Genomic DNA, 14,659 nt, shown 5'->3' with positions numbered 1-14,659 from the left:
AATGTAAGTCTAAACCATAGAAGAAGCGATCATTCCTTTCACTCTAGGTAAAATTACCGGTATGCGCCTAATTTGCGCTAGTAAAGGAAAAACTTTGGATTGTATTATAGCCGTCTAATGCGTGCGCGGCGGTACAAACAACCATGCAGAGGCAAAGCCATCGTACGGGAAACATTTGCGAAATCCAGCGAGTTTGTTTGGATTGAGCAGGGCTCGCGCAAGCAGTTGTGCCTGTAAAGCGGCTCTTTCGGTGCCGAAATGAAGGGAGAATGAGTTATAGAGCCGGCATCATTAACAGTATGGCGCAATTAACTCCCAACAGAATAAAAAAAGAATGACAACATTCCACCAGACATGACAAAATCTCCGGTGTCGGCCCACCCTCCCTCGTGATTTAAAAAGCAGCCAAACACATCTGTACGCTACGGAACAGAAGGTCGACGTCATCGCGAATGAAGTCTGATGCAAATAAGATACGCAACGAGTGAATAACTAACATGAGAAAAAATTAGCCGCAGACAGTTAAGAGTGCTTGTGCATGGGACATTAAATTCCCTTCGGTGAAATCTTTATAGAGCGCATCTCTTTGGTGCCCGTTCCTTCAGCGAGTGTCGGCGGCGGCAGCGGCGGTGTAACGCAGCGAATGAGCACAGCGAAATATAAAAGCGAACGCGGAGCGAGCGGGTAATGAAAGTGGCTAGGAGGATGCAGTGGAACCACGTGGCGGAAAGCGGAGGATATTATGGCGAAAGAGTGAGAAATCGTAGTGCGGCGACGATGGCTACGAGATGACATCATAGTAGCGCGCGTCGTCCGGTAGGTTTGTAGGCTGCGACTGTTGTAATTATCGTCAACGCATCACACACGCGCTGGCTCTAGCTATCTCCAGATTAGCGAGGCAGTGGCACCTCACTTCGTCGCGATCGAAACGTGCCGCACGAGAGAGATAGTCCGCGCCAGCCAATATATCACGAAGTGAAAACACGAATACAGCTGCGCTAAAATTTCGCATTAGGAAGCATCGCAAACGTCGGCATCATGGAAAAGGGTACAAAGAAGGACACCGACCACTGAAAGAACACAAGAAAATACGTTTCGGCTCCCCTGACAGGAGCCTTGTTAGCAATGAAATTAAGGACGAGCGATACAATGTTTATATGGCTTTAATATATAACGTAAGCAGTTTGTGTAGGCGGGGGGGGGGGGGGAGGGGAAGGATTCCGTAATTCCGGTTGAGAGTGCCATCTGTCATTTGGATTAGGAGGGATTCCATGTGCTCTCTTGAAGTAAAATATCTTTCTTTTTCTAATATCTTGATGTTATCCCAATCAAAACGGTGGCCCAATCCACCCACATGTTCTGCCAAGGTGTTTGATGCGACATTTTTTTTTTTCACATGTTGACATGCTGCTTCAACAGCTGTTCAAAATTGCCTCTACCGCCGATGTGCACGCAGTCGCAGTCTTCACATGGAATTCCGTAGACCATGACAGCAATCTTTTTCTTCGGAAGCTTCTCTTTCACATTTACCAGCCGATGACGTAATTTCTGGGATGGCACGTGAGCCACGTAGCCGGGAGCTACGTGAGCCGTGTAGAACGCGGGCTAAGTCCTGGCTCACACCGGGCACATACCGTATGGGGTCGCGTTTTCTTGGCAGCACACAGTCAGGCCTTGGAGCCTGAGACAGACGGCGCTCCACCGAGTTCACAAACGACCTCGGGCAGCCACATGCGGAGAGATTTCCGTTGCACTTCCTGTGGGTATTTTCTTGCATTCTTTCAGTGGTCGGTGTCTTTCGTATTACCCTTCTTCATGAGACCTCCTGACCAGACGGGCTTCCGTCAAAACCTCCACTTCATGATATGATGTCTGACAAAGCCTGCTTTCCTCACGAAATACATAAACAGGGTTGACATGGGCTTATCTATAGGAGAGGTCACACTGTGTTACACTTGGCAAGTTGGGTAATAACATCGTTATTGTGTTAAAGTTTATGTGCATTTGTCGAGGTCCATGCACCATTCTAAATCTCAGTGTGCACTTCACACTTCGCAAGGCCCAATTTTTAAGTTCGCGAACCCCCAAATTTCAAATTGGCCCACCCCTTTTATGAGTGTTCCCATTAATGCTCTATCAACCCTTGTATCCATAAAGGTATTCTCTCTGATCAAATAATTTTCTTTTTGGTGTGGATAATTACTTCTCAACTACCAATCAGCTACAATTACACTGTTATAAAATTAAATGTTTACTTCGCGAATTACGCATTTTTGTGCACATGGAAAGCATTACACTGTTCGCATGAGTTTTCGAGTAACGTAGCTGGGGTACACGCCAAGCAATGCTTACTCATTGAAAAGCATCGCGATCCATACATGCGCTGCACCCAACAAGCGTTTCACATGCATGCCTGCATTTTCGTTCAAACTGCAGCCTTGGGGACCGATCGGAAATCGCTATTCGAAACATGCGTCCAGTTAACGTTCAGTTTCGCCTCACGTGCTCGGCCTAGGCCACTTCCATGAGGCGAAACTGAAGGGCCAATTGCATGAGTCGAAACTGAACGCAAGCTGGAGGGACGCTTCGAACATCATATCCGAATGTGAACATGATAGGAGCTCCGGGGGCTCTTGCTTCTCCACGATCATAAACCTACACGTATTGCTCACAAAGAGCGTAAGGCTGCTGTAATCAACACAATTTAGGCGCCACCACTTATTGATTCATTGCACGTGTTTTACGGCCGACGTTTTTTCTGGTGCGTGGCCTACACATGGAGAAAGAAAAAAAAGAGTGGACACTCCCATACACCCCCAGCGGCCCAATCGACCCTAGCGCGCCTGGCGGTTGATGAGAGCAACTGGTCTGCACTTCCTGTTTCGGTTTCGCTGGCGCGAAATTTGGATTACCCCTCGTAACCGACGTTGGGCTGTAGCGGAAGCTTGTCATTTCAGACCACTTTTCGTCACCCAAATGGCAATGCTTTGATTTAGCGATTCACTCTTTTGTCTAGTTCAATATTTGGTGTGAATTGAGGTAGTGACGCAATTTTTACTTCGATTAAGTTGTAACAGATGGAGATAGAGGTAATCATAATTCACTACGGCTTTATCCATCGCGCTTGTCTTCTGTGTTTTGGTACAAGCGCTCATATGTATCAAAGAGACAGAGTTTGCGCAATGTTTTTATTCCAAGGCAAGATAGGCTTCTTCTGGGTTCTGCCGTTGTCAAAGCACCACGACACACAGCAGTAGCTGCCGTAGCTTGGACCGCCGAACGTCATGGCATCAGCGCGGTCTGAAAATATCAATAAGTGCACGCTTCGTTAATTACCAAAAACATATGTGCACTTCATAACTGTACCAGGAAACCGCTTTGAATGAATAGCGAACCGATGCACAATATAAAACCACCGACAAATCCTGACCTCTGACCCATATAACCAGGACTTACAAGGATAAATGTTAATACCCCGTACAGGGGTGTTCAAAAGTTCCCAGGCCGCCATCCTATTTAATCCCATGGAGGGCATCGCGGCCTGTGAAGTTTTGGACACCCCTGTACGTACTCAGTATAAGGAGTACATTGGTAGGCAAAATAGCAGTTCACATAAGCGTGATAAAGATACATTCGAAACGTCCAAATACGAGGCCTTTGTTCAAATGCGCGCCACGCCACGCCTACGCGACAATACGTTGTGCAATGTCTTCGCCACGAAAAAATGATTTGGAACCGAAAATTACTAGAATGCGCAGTACTTCCCAACACGGCCGCCGCAATAAGTACATGCAGTAGTCATTGGTGACTTTTCCCCACCGTTACTTTTCTGTATAAACAACCCGCACGGACGCATACACCAGCGTCCGTCCGTGCGCCGTAGATACACACCTCGCTAAAGTACCAAACGCAATGAGCTATGCTCGCTGTTTATGTCACATGCCATTGTTTACAAGCAATATCGTTAAAATATTCAGGAGCCCTTACTCTATAAGGGAAACGAGCAAGCAAAACTTGGCTGCAGCGTGCCTAACGTCCTGCTTTCTTTATTTAGGTAGCGCCCGTCCCCGGTACGCCGTTTTCGGTCTGAATCAGCGTGGCGTCTTTTATGTTCTTTCCAGCGTTCGTCAGCCTCTAGAACGGGCCAACGAAAAGACTGTCAACCGTGACGCGATCATTTAAACGCGGTTTAGGAATTCAATTTTCTCGAAACCGGAATTTTCCTGAAATGTGCAATTCATGATATTGACCTTAAGCGTTGTCCAGCAGATCGTTTTTTTTTTCGCCAACACGAACTATTTCAATGGAACGCCAATACCGCGGTTATCGCAAACAGCGCGGGGCAAGAACGGTTTACCCTCGCAAACCGAGACGCAGCGTCTCGATGGCGTCTGACAAGCTGCGAGTCGCAGTGCAGTGCACAGCCGTGAACCGGTGCAAGTTAATGGCAGCTTCGCGTCGTTTGATTATTTTCACGGAAAGCAACCAACAAAGATTATGCCGTTCTCGGTGGGGATAGCAAGAAAGTACAGCTAGTACAGCCCTCTTCCTACGCGTTTCTTGAGGGGGCATGCTTTTCGCATTGTTCGCGTCTAGCCGCCTCATATAGAGCCGCAAACTGCTTTTTTTAGCGAACCTCGTCGCGCTCACAAGTCAATTACTCCAAGCTTCGCTTAAAAACGTGACTCACCTATCTCATACACAAGAACACCGCCGCAGCCGACGTTCACGAGACGTTCCCGCTGGCACACCGCTGGTGTAGTTGATTTCTTCTCGATGGACGAATGGTGATTGGTGTTGATGGCAGTACGAATGAAGAACAAAAAGCACGGAAGGGGTCTTCGATAAATTCTGTTTTTATGTATCAGAAACACGCCAAATTTGGGTGTATAATTATTATTTTGTAAAGCGATTGAGCAAAATTCATTACAACGTTTTCGTTCTTTGCGCCTGCGTCCCCTGGCGTTTGATGAGAGCATTAGTTCGTTACGTAGCCGTGACGTACTTCCTGAGGCCAGATTTCTCGGAGTGTCCGCTCTTAGTCTTTTTCTTTCTCTATGGCCTACATGCACACTTTCATTGATTGCTTGACGACAGATCTAGGAAGGAGGTTTCAGGTTACACATTCAAAAACACTATCGGGCATCAGGACCGTCAATGGAGCCAAATGAACGTTCGCGCTTCTGACGTACGCTACTCTGCTAAGCCTCCATTCTTGTTATGGATGGGGTGCAAGTCTTTCAAGGGCATCAACATGGTGTTCAAGGCAAGATCAATCCGCAAATTGAGCTGCAAAGGTAATTATGCTCCGCTCATATCTTTTAGGCTAGAGTCATAATGCAAAATAAATGTTTGTCTAAATCTGTGTTGTTGAAGGGTTGGTTACTAATATACCCAGGAAGAAAGTGATGTGATGTCGAGGTTGGCACTTAAAAAATTTTGTGCCACCGGCTCTCATTGTGAATGCCAAAACTAGAAGGAGTTTCCATCATATTTATTTAGAAGCCCAGTGTTGGCGGGATACTCATGCTACACGCTATAAATAGCATGCAGGTAAATCATTAGATGTTGAATAATGGCGCTTACATTCAAAATACGGTATAGCGCTGTCGATATTATGCGTTTTGCGTTTGCTTCTGCTGCGACGTTTTTGTCACATAATTCGGAATTCCGAACTAAGAAATTGGGTAACCACTAACTGGTGAATGTTGGATGATGCTGAGTAGTGTGCCTCCGACTCAACGGCTGGCTCTTATCATCAATATGTACCCACTTTTGACAAAGATATGCCCACAAATATAAGTAGCACACGGCACAAACATAATGATTCCGTGAGATTACTCGTTGGGTTTCATAAAAAACAAACGCGATTGTAGGCATCAAACTTAGTTGTAAAACTTCACATCGCACTTACGTGATTAATTTCGGTCACCACCTGTCTACATGCGGCACAGACCAGGACTGACCCACCCGGGGGAAATCGGCAGTCGCCTTTTCCTGTCTCTCTCTCCTGAAACCTTCGCCTTTGCCTTCCACTTTTAGTCCTTTCCTGTCTCCTTCTGTCTTCTATTTACTTCCTTTCTCCTTGGCGGCAAGGGTAAACCCTGTGCGGCTATCACACCTTGGGTACACCATATTCGGTTATAGTGATGACCTACCACTGGCGTCGTGCAGACTGGTATGCAAGTTCTGCCGCGTCCCCTTGTTGGGCTCCGTGGTGGGTGGTCGGCGCTGTTGCCGAATTTTTGGTATTTTCATGGAAACTTCTTTCCCCCAAATTCCTGATCGCCCTCAGAAACGAGGGCGCACCGAAGATTTATTCCAGTTTTTCGGACACCAAATACAGAATTTTCCTCGCTTCCATGTTATTCACTCTGAAAATTCAAACAAAGCAGTGCGAACCATTTCACCATTCCTTGTTTCAAAGTCCCTGACTGATGTTTTTGGTCCAGGTTACAAGGTGTCGAGGATGGCAAGCGGCGACCTCCTCTTGGAGCTCCGCGATGTAAAACAATGAGAAACTACCGCAACTAGTGTCATTTGGGGAGACGCCCATAACAGTAACCCCGCACCGTACAATGAAAACCACCCGTGGTGTTGTGTCGGATGATGATTTGCTTGAGCTGACTGAAGCGGAACTCCTGGAGAGCTTCAGTGAGCAAAATGTAATCATTGTCAAAAGAATTAAGATGAGGCGGAATGGTAAAGAGATTCAGACCAAGCACCTAATAATTACTTTTGGATCAAGTATCTTGCCCGAGTCAATCAAGGCCGGGTACATCAAGCTCCGTGTTGGGCCGTACGTCCCAAATCCACTCCGATGTTTCAAATGCCAGCGCTTCGGTCACAGCTCACAGAGCTGCCGAGGCCGCTAAACTTGTGCAAAATGCAGTGCTCAAGAACAAACCTCTGATGCTCGTGAGAATGCTCTCCACTGCGTAAACTGTGACGGGGAGCACACCGCATACTCGCGGTCATGCCCCTCCTGGAAGAAAGAAAAAGAAATCGCAACGATCAAAGTAAAAGAAAATATCTCATTCAAGGAGGCACGCAGGCGGGTATCGTACCTGCCCAAGAAAACCTTTGCCGATGTGGCGCGTCAGGTCGGCAGCGTCACAACGGCCTCCGGCGGCTATCCGACCCACAAGCAGTGAGTCGGCAGCTACGCCAACTGCCCCCGCGGCGGTTGCAGCTAGCGCTGCTCCGCCAACCCAGCAGGCGGGGCCATCGACCCCAAAGGTGGGCGCAGCCGAGCCTGCCCCAACATCCGAGGCCCTCCATGACATCAAGGAGGCCCTAATGCCTCCATGACTATTGAGGTTTCCAGTGAGTCAAACGCTTTCTCATAATCAATGAAAGCTATATATAAAAATTGGTTATATTCCGCACATTTCTGTATCACCTGACTGATAGTGTGAATATGGCCTATTGTTGAATAGCCTTTAAGGAATCCTGCCTGGTCCTTTGGTTGACAGAAGTCTAAGGTATTTCTGATTCTATTTGCAATTGCCTTAGTAAATACTTTGTAGGCAACAGACAGTAAGCTGATCGGTCTATAATTTCTCGAATTTTTGCTTCATTACGCTAGCTTAAATGCCTCAACAGTCAATGTGCATCGGCAAAGATCTTTCTCTAAGGTTCTAACCAATGCCGGTAGACCAAAGAGAAAGGCCTCAGGTCTTCGTGCAGCGTCGATCATTCGTTGGTAGTACGCTTTCTGACTGTTATTGCTATGCGCAAGCGTCTAATCACGAGGTCGTCAGACAGTCAACAGATAACGTTTTTTTGTTCTAGAGGTGGTTTTTAGGCGCTCCATACGTACACAGTTTCATTTTTCATCCTAAAAAGCTCAACTTTCTCGTTCTGCAGCGCCAAGAAGGTAGAATTTTTATGCGATTTGGAAACTTATACTACTTCACCTGGTCAGTAGCTACAAACATTACATTGTCCGTAGGCGTGCAAAAGCGGCCAGTTAAGTATCCTAAATTGAGTGTTTCCAAAATAGGGAAATAAATAGAAACACATAACCTGTTTTCAAACGTCCTCAATAATCTCGCTCCTGAAAAAGCGCGATTTTCCAGTGTTCAAGATTTTGAATTTTTCTTCGATGGTCGCAAGAACACCGGTTAATATGTACCTAAATACCTTGCTCCAGCAGAATAAAAGTGCGTTAAAGACCTGAGTTCGCATTCTTAGTCGATAACCTTCTCTGATATTAAATTCAGGGCCAATATATTTAATTAGCAGCATGGACACGATGTACAGCCTTTGTCAAAAGTATACGGGCTAACGCGTGTCAACATGTCGGGTGGCTGCGAGTGGCAGTTGCTGTGGCAATTGTGATCCCTCAGACGTGTTAATGGTGAGTTCGGGAGTTCTTTTTATTGCGCTGAGCGTGCGAATATTTGCAATACCACAGAAACTCCCTTAATAACTAGCCTGTAGCAAACATGGTGGTCGCGGGGAATGTAGCCTGCAGGCTTTCGAGAGAGATCGTACATAGCTGAACAGATGAAACATGGATAGTACAGGATATTAACACCATTGTCACAACTGTGTGTACACAAGAGTACTCCAAACGGCGGAACTCGCGCTATTGCAATTTAAGGTATGATCCTTTCTTATTTACCAGGACTTCAAATTGGCCGTATTCAAGATCCGTTATAACCAGTTTGCCGTCAGCGCATGCTATTCAGAATTTCTGATCAGCTAAATTATTCTTCATACGTGTCTTTTTCCTCCGAAAATATCTTTATGCATAAAGCCCAGTAAGCAGTGGATTATGTAAGCTACTTAATCAATGTGGAGCTGGACACTCATTGATAATAGAATTAGAGCTATTCTGGGAACTCCACGCAGCCGTGTTGAGAAGCGTCGCTGTTGTTCTGTCTTGTATGAAACATGCATAAGAGGCGGCACTCCGCTGCCTCTCCCTTGCGCCGCTGTGACAACGGCACCCGAGCAACGTCTATTCACTGGTTACACATATTTTATCGCGATATCTCTTTGCCTGTTCTACTCGAACTGTGACAGCGCTTGTCACCTAACAGGACGTTTGTCTATAGGTCAGAAATCAGAATATGTGTGGCCAGGAATAGCTAAAACCCGACTGGTGCGGTGTATGTCGCGTGAAATATAGATGCGTGTATTGTTCATATTTGTACTGTGCCAGTTCTGGTTAGTTTGCGCTCGATTGCTGTGTGAGGCATCAGCTTGCCAGGGACGTCGCAATGGCACATGGAAAGCGACATACCTTTCTGAATGGAACGAAGGCAATATATCTAACGTAACTGTGAGTGCAAGAAGGCCTTTCGCACCGAGATATTCTATTCTACAAAGGATAGCTTCATCTTGGAAAAGCTCTAAATTTTGTGGGTGTTCGCAATGGATCAGTATCGCTTTCTGTGACCACGTATATAAACAGCTGGTTCCTTAAACGTAACTGATCGCTCAAAATGTGACAGAAAGAAACAAAAAAGAGACTTTATTATAGCATTTGTGTGATACACTCCGGTTCTTTCCCGCACTCAGTCTTTTCTTTATTTTGGGCGAATTGCTATAAGTGCCACTTGCAGCCTTGTGCAAGATGCCTGAATTTATTATGGGGCATGCAAAATACACTTTTCGTTGAATATGTGGCTACGTGCAGCCGTTGTTAGGAGAGCTTGTCTTTATGAGGCCTCCTTTTTCTTTTCACGCTTGTTTCTCCATGATTCTCCTTATCCGTGGGTACGGTAGCTTCCCTGCCTTCTCTCTTATTTCTGTTTTTTTGAAGATGCCGTCAAGTGTCATTCATATCTAACACTGTGTGTCAGAAGTGTCCTGCTTTCATTATTAAGTAACTGCGAGAGCGTTTCACCATTTTGTACAACATCAATGGTTCGCATAGAGCGCCCGTCTAATGTACTGTGTATGTGGACATACTTTCTTCTTTTCTGTGCATATTTCCGTGCTGGTGGTAAAAGCTTCCGCAGCGAGTTTGACGGTAATCAACTTCGCATGCGCTGTCATGACGCGAGAATTCGCCTAATTCGCGAGGTGTTCAATGTAATTGTTTCTGGTCTGGGAACATGTTACCAGCATTTCTATAGCTGATCTTGTCAAGATGAACAATTTATGCTACTAATTCTTTAAGGTTTTATGACACTCGAAGCAAGCAAGACGTAGTTGCGGTATCTAGGAATAGAAGAACAAGAGTATTGTTGACTTCTTTTTCGCTATGGGGACCTTGTAACCACTTCCACAAGAAAACGACCCCTTCACGACCACTGAGGGTCAGTGCGAATCGCAAATGATTTTCAAATGTAAGTCTAAACCATAGAAGAAGCGATCATTACTTTCACTCTAGGTAAAATTACCGGTATGCGGCTAATTTGCGCTAGTAGAGGAAAAACTTTGCATTGTATTATAGCCGTCTAATGCGTGCGCGGCGGTACAAACAACCATGCAGAGGCAAAGCCACCATACGGGAAACATTTGCGAAATCCAGCGAGTTTGTTTGGATTGAGCAGGGCTCGCGCAAGGCAGTTGTGCCGGTAAAGCGGCTTTGTCTGTGCCGAAATGAAGCGAGAATTAGATATAGAGCCGGCATCATTAACAGTATGGCGCAAAAAACTCCCAACAGAATAAAAAGGAACGAAAATATTCCACCAGATATGACAAAATCTCCGGGATCGGCCCACCCTCCCTCGTGAATAAAAAAGCAGCAAAACATTTGTGTACGCTACGGAAGAGAAGGTCGACGTCATCGCGAATGAAGTATGACACGAATAAGATACGCAACGAGTGAATAATTAAAATGAAAAAAAAAATCGGCAGAGACACTTGTCTGATTACGCTTTGGAATGCGAAAGCATTATATTCCCTTCGGTGAAATCTTTTTAGAGCGTATCTCTTAGGTGCCCGTTCCTGCAGCGAGTGTCGGCGGCGGCAGCGGTGGTGTAACGGAGAGAACGAGCCCAGCGAAATATGAAAGCGAACGCGGAGCGAGCGGGGAATCAAAGTGGCTAGGAGGGCGCAGTGGAACCACGTGGCGGAAAGCGGAGGATTTCATGGCGAAAGAGTGAGAAATCGTAGTGCGGCGATGACGGCTACGAGAAGGCATCAGAGCAGCGCGCGCGATCCGGTGGGTTTGTCGGCGGCGACTCTTATAATTATCGTCAGCACATCACACACGCGCTGGCTCTCGCAATCTCCAGATTAGTGAGGCAGTGGCACCTTACTTTGCCTCGTTCGAAAGGTGCCGCACGAGAGAGATTATCCGCGCCAGCCAATATATCACGAAGTGATAACACGAATACAGCTGCGCTCAAACTTCGCATTAGGAAACCTCGTAAACGTCGGCATCATGAAGAAGTGTTAAAAGAAGGACACCGACCACTGAAAGACTACAAGAAAATACGTTTCGGCTCCCCTGTCAGGAGCCTTGTTCACAATGAAATCAAAGACGTGCGATGCAATGTTTATGTGGCTTTAAATTATGACGTAAGCAGTGTGTGTAGATAGGGGTGGGAGGGTTCCGTCATTCCGCTTGAGAGTGCTATCTGTCATTTGGATTAGGAGGGATTCCAGTGGTGTCTTGAAGTCAAATTTCTTTCTTTTGCTAATATCTTGGCGTTATCCCAATCAAACCTGTGGCCCAAGTCACCTGCATGTTCTGCCAACGTGTTTGATGCGAGTTTTTTTTCTTTTTGACCCGTTGACATGCTGCTTCAACAGCTGTTCGAAATTGCCCGTCTCGCCGATGTATACGCCGTCGCAGTCATCACATGGAATCGCGTAGATGATGCCACGAAGCTTTCTCTTCGGAAGCTTGTCTTTCATGTTTACCAGCCGATGGCGTAATTTCTGGAATGGCGCGTGAGCTACCTGGACGCCATAGCCGCGTAGAACGCGGGCTAAGTACTCGGTCACACCGGGCACATACGGTTTATGGGCGTGTTTTCTTGGGAGCACACAGTCAGCCCTTGAAGGCTGAGACAGATGGCGCTCCACCGAGTTCACAAACGACCTCGGGTAGCCACATGCCGAGAGATTTTGGTGCAATTCTTGTAGGTCAGGAGCCCGGCTTTGTGACGTTGTGCCGATACGCTTGGTTCTCTCGACAAACGAGGCGACTACCGATCTCTTCTGGTTCGTCGGGTGCACTGAATTAAGATGCAGATACCTGCCTGTGTGTGCTCTTTCTGAACACGGAAAATGCCGGAATGTGACGGTGACGTTTCACGAGGACGTCCAGAATAAGATCCTACCCGTCCTTTTCTTCCTCGACTGTGAATTGGATAGACGCTTCAGTACTATTCAAATGCGAGAAAAATAAAGAAATTTCTTCTTGAGGAATTAGGCAGCACACATCGTCTGCGCAACATAGGAAGACTCTGGGCGGCGCGTTCAAAGAGGCGAGTGCTCCATGCTCAAGACATTTCATTGTTAAATTTGCAGCAGTTACCGAAATAGATGCACAATCGGTGTGCCGTGCTCTTGCCTGTAGAATATGCCTTCAAAAGTGAAGGAGGTGTTCTCCAGGCAGAACAGAAGGAGCCTCTTCAAGTCAGGAACGTCGATGGGTGTCCTTTCTGGTTGGGTGGCGTCATCCTCCAGAGCGATGGTGCAAGCTTCCGCGGCGAGTCGAATAGGAACGCTTGTAAAAAGCGACGCGACGTCGAACGAGACGAGCGCTTCCTGATCGTCCGGAGTAAAATGACTAATGTTGCTCATTAAGTCTTCAGAATGGCGACCATGAGTGGCGCCTCTACCAACGAGAGTGGAAAGAACTTTATGAAGGTATTTGGATAGTTTATTAAGTGGAGGGCGAGTAAAGTCAACAATTGGTCGCATCGGGACGTTAGGTTTATGTATTTTTGGCAAACCGTAGAGCACCGGCGCCGAACCGTTAGTGCACAGGAGGGAGAAGTACATCCCTTTGTGCTTTGAGTCTACGAAAGGAAACACATCCGTAAGAAGATTCTAGAGCTCCCTCTGTACCTTGAGCGTAGGATTCTTCTTCAGGCGACTGTACGTCACCTCGTCCGCAAGCAAAGACAACATCTTGTCGTGGTAGTCAGTCCTGTTGAGTAGAGCCGCGTTGTTGCCCTTGTCAGCCGGGAGGATGACGAGGTTTTGGTTTGAGCGAATGTCTTTGATAGCCTTCTCTGCTTCCGATAAGAGCGGGGAGACGGAGGGGTGTGCGCGAAGCCGCCAGAGAATGCCTATAGTGTGGGTTCGTGCCTCTTCCCGCTTTGAAGGTTCTATTGGGCTGATAGATTTTCTTACAACACAGAACAACGATTGAGCATCCTTCTGCGGTCCAAGGTTGAACTTCAAGCCCAGGCTCAGGACAGTGAGTTCTGCCGAGTTAGGCTTGTGCCACGAGAGATTGGGCATGGCGGATGCGGCAAGGCTTCTGTGCAAGGCATCAACGGGTCGTACAGTCTAGAAAGTTTTCTTTGGTGAGTCTCCAGCGTGCTACAGGATTGTAGCCTGGCCTTGAAATTTGCGTGTGGTTGAATGCTTGCGAACTCGCCTAAGACCCGGTGCCCAAAGCAACGGCGTGCGAAGCAAGCTTCATTTTCTAGGCTCCTCACGGACTGTCGGCTTTCCAAGATCCTGGCTTGTAAAAGAAGCTTTTCCATCTTGGCAACCACGCTGAAACCAAAACTTGAGAAAACTCTATTTGTTTTTGAAACGCATCACTATGGTATTTTTCTTCCTCGAAGGCTCGCCTTCCTCCACATTTCTTTTGCAGCCTTGACAGCCTGCTTACTATCTTTTTCTTCTTTTTTTCATTCTTCTCTGAAGAATAGCTCTCATTGTGACTTCGTTAGCGGAAGTTTGCCTCCTCGTTTTATAACTCAAACCTAGAAGTAAAACGAAAAGTTTATGTTCGGATGCTGTTTTTGCTATCTGCGTCAGTTCTTTCGCCTTGTGATGTCTCAAGAGAGTCGCTCGACGAGGGGATGAGCTCCTGTGCAACAGGAATTTCCCGAAAAGAAAAATGTGCTAACCCCTCTCAGTCTTGGCGATGCCTTGCAACTATCTCAATGAAAAGCCGTACTTTCTGGCGCATCGTGGTGGATATATCCGCACACGTCTTGCGGCGCGCCGCTTACAGGTACTGAGCAAGAAATCGCGGGTTCAATTTCCAGTCACAACGAGTGCGTTTTGATGACGCTGGAATACAAAAAAAAGAATGCTCGTGTGTGGTGAGTCGAGTGTGCAGTGAATAACTTCACGTGGTCAGGAAGTCTTCGCGACGGCATCAACTCTAGCCCGTGAGTTCCTTTTGGAGGTTAAACCGTTGAATTCGATTTTGCAAAGACTTCTGCCTATTACTCAGTTTCTTCTCTTCACCAGCATTCGCCTAGCGTTGATGTTACTTTCGCGCCCATCTGCCTCTCTCGCTCTGCAACTCTAATCTCCGCCGTTAGGTCCGTCGAACATCAGTAACCGTGATGTCGTAAGTTATGTACAGCGCGAGCTGAGCTTTTTCATTGTCATCCTGGTCTCGGTGATGTACACAGTGCACGCCGTCTTCGCAAAATATGGGACAGGCAGACAGAGAACGCTGAATTCTAACACCTATCGTGCCTATGTCCTCCTTCCTTATTTCCTTAAATCTGCGTATCGTATGAGCACCACAGAAATTAAATTGTGCCAACTC

General features: G+C 46.8%; 1 protein-coding gene across 1 annotated transcript; it reads right to left on the bottom strand.

Annotated features, from left to right (window-relative positions):
* Window positions 1-12,966: 12,966 nt before the first annotated feature.
* On the bottom strand, window positions 12,967-13,383 carry LOC140218556 (uncharacterized). Its single transcript, XM_072288334.1, has one exon. It carries the CDS (start codon window positions 13,381-13,383, stop codon window positions 12,967-12,969), a length of 417 nt encoding a protein of 138 aa, XP_072144435.1.
* Between the last annotated feature and the right edge of the window lie 1,276 nt (window positions 13,384-14,659).

The sequence above is a fragment of the Dermacentor andersoni genome, chromosome 5 (assembly GCF_023375885.2).
Source record: "Dermacentor andersoni chromosome 5, qqDerAnde1_hic_scaffold, whole genome shotgun sequence".
Taxonomy (NCBI): Eukaryota; Metazoa; Arthropoda; class Arachnida; order Ixodida; family Ixodidae; genus Dermacentor; species Dermacentor andersoni.
The sequence above is the reverse complement of the archived record's forward strand: the minus strand, read 5'-3'. Positions and strand labels throughout refer to the sequence as shown.

Coding starts and splice junctions, on each gene's coding strand:
- LOC140218556 (XM_072288334.1), bottom strand. CDS start 13,383: ATGCCCAATCTCTCGTGGCACAAGCCTAACTCGGCAGAACTCACTGTC.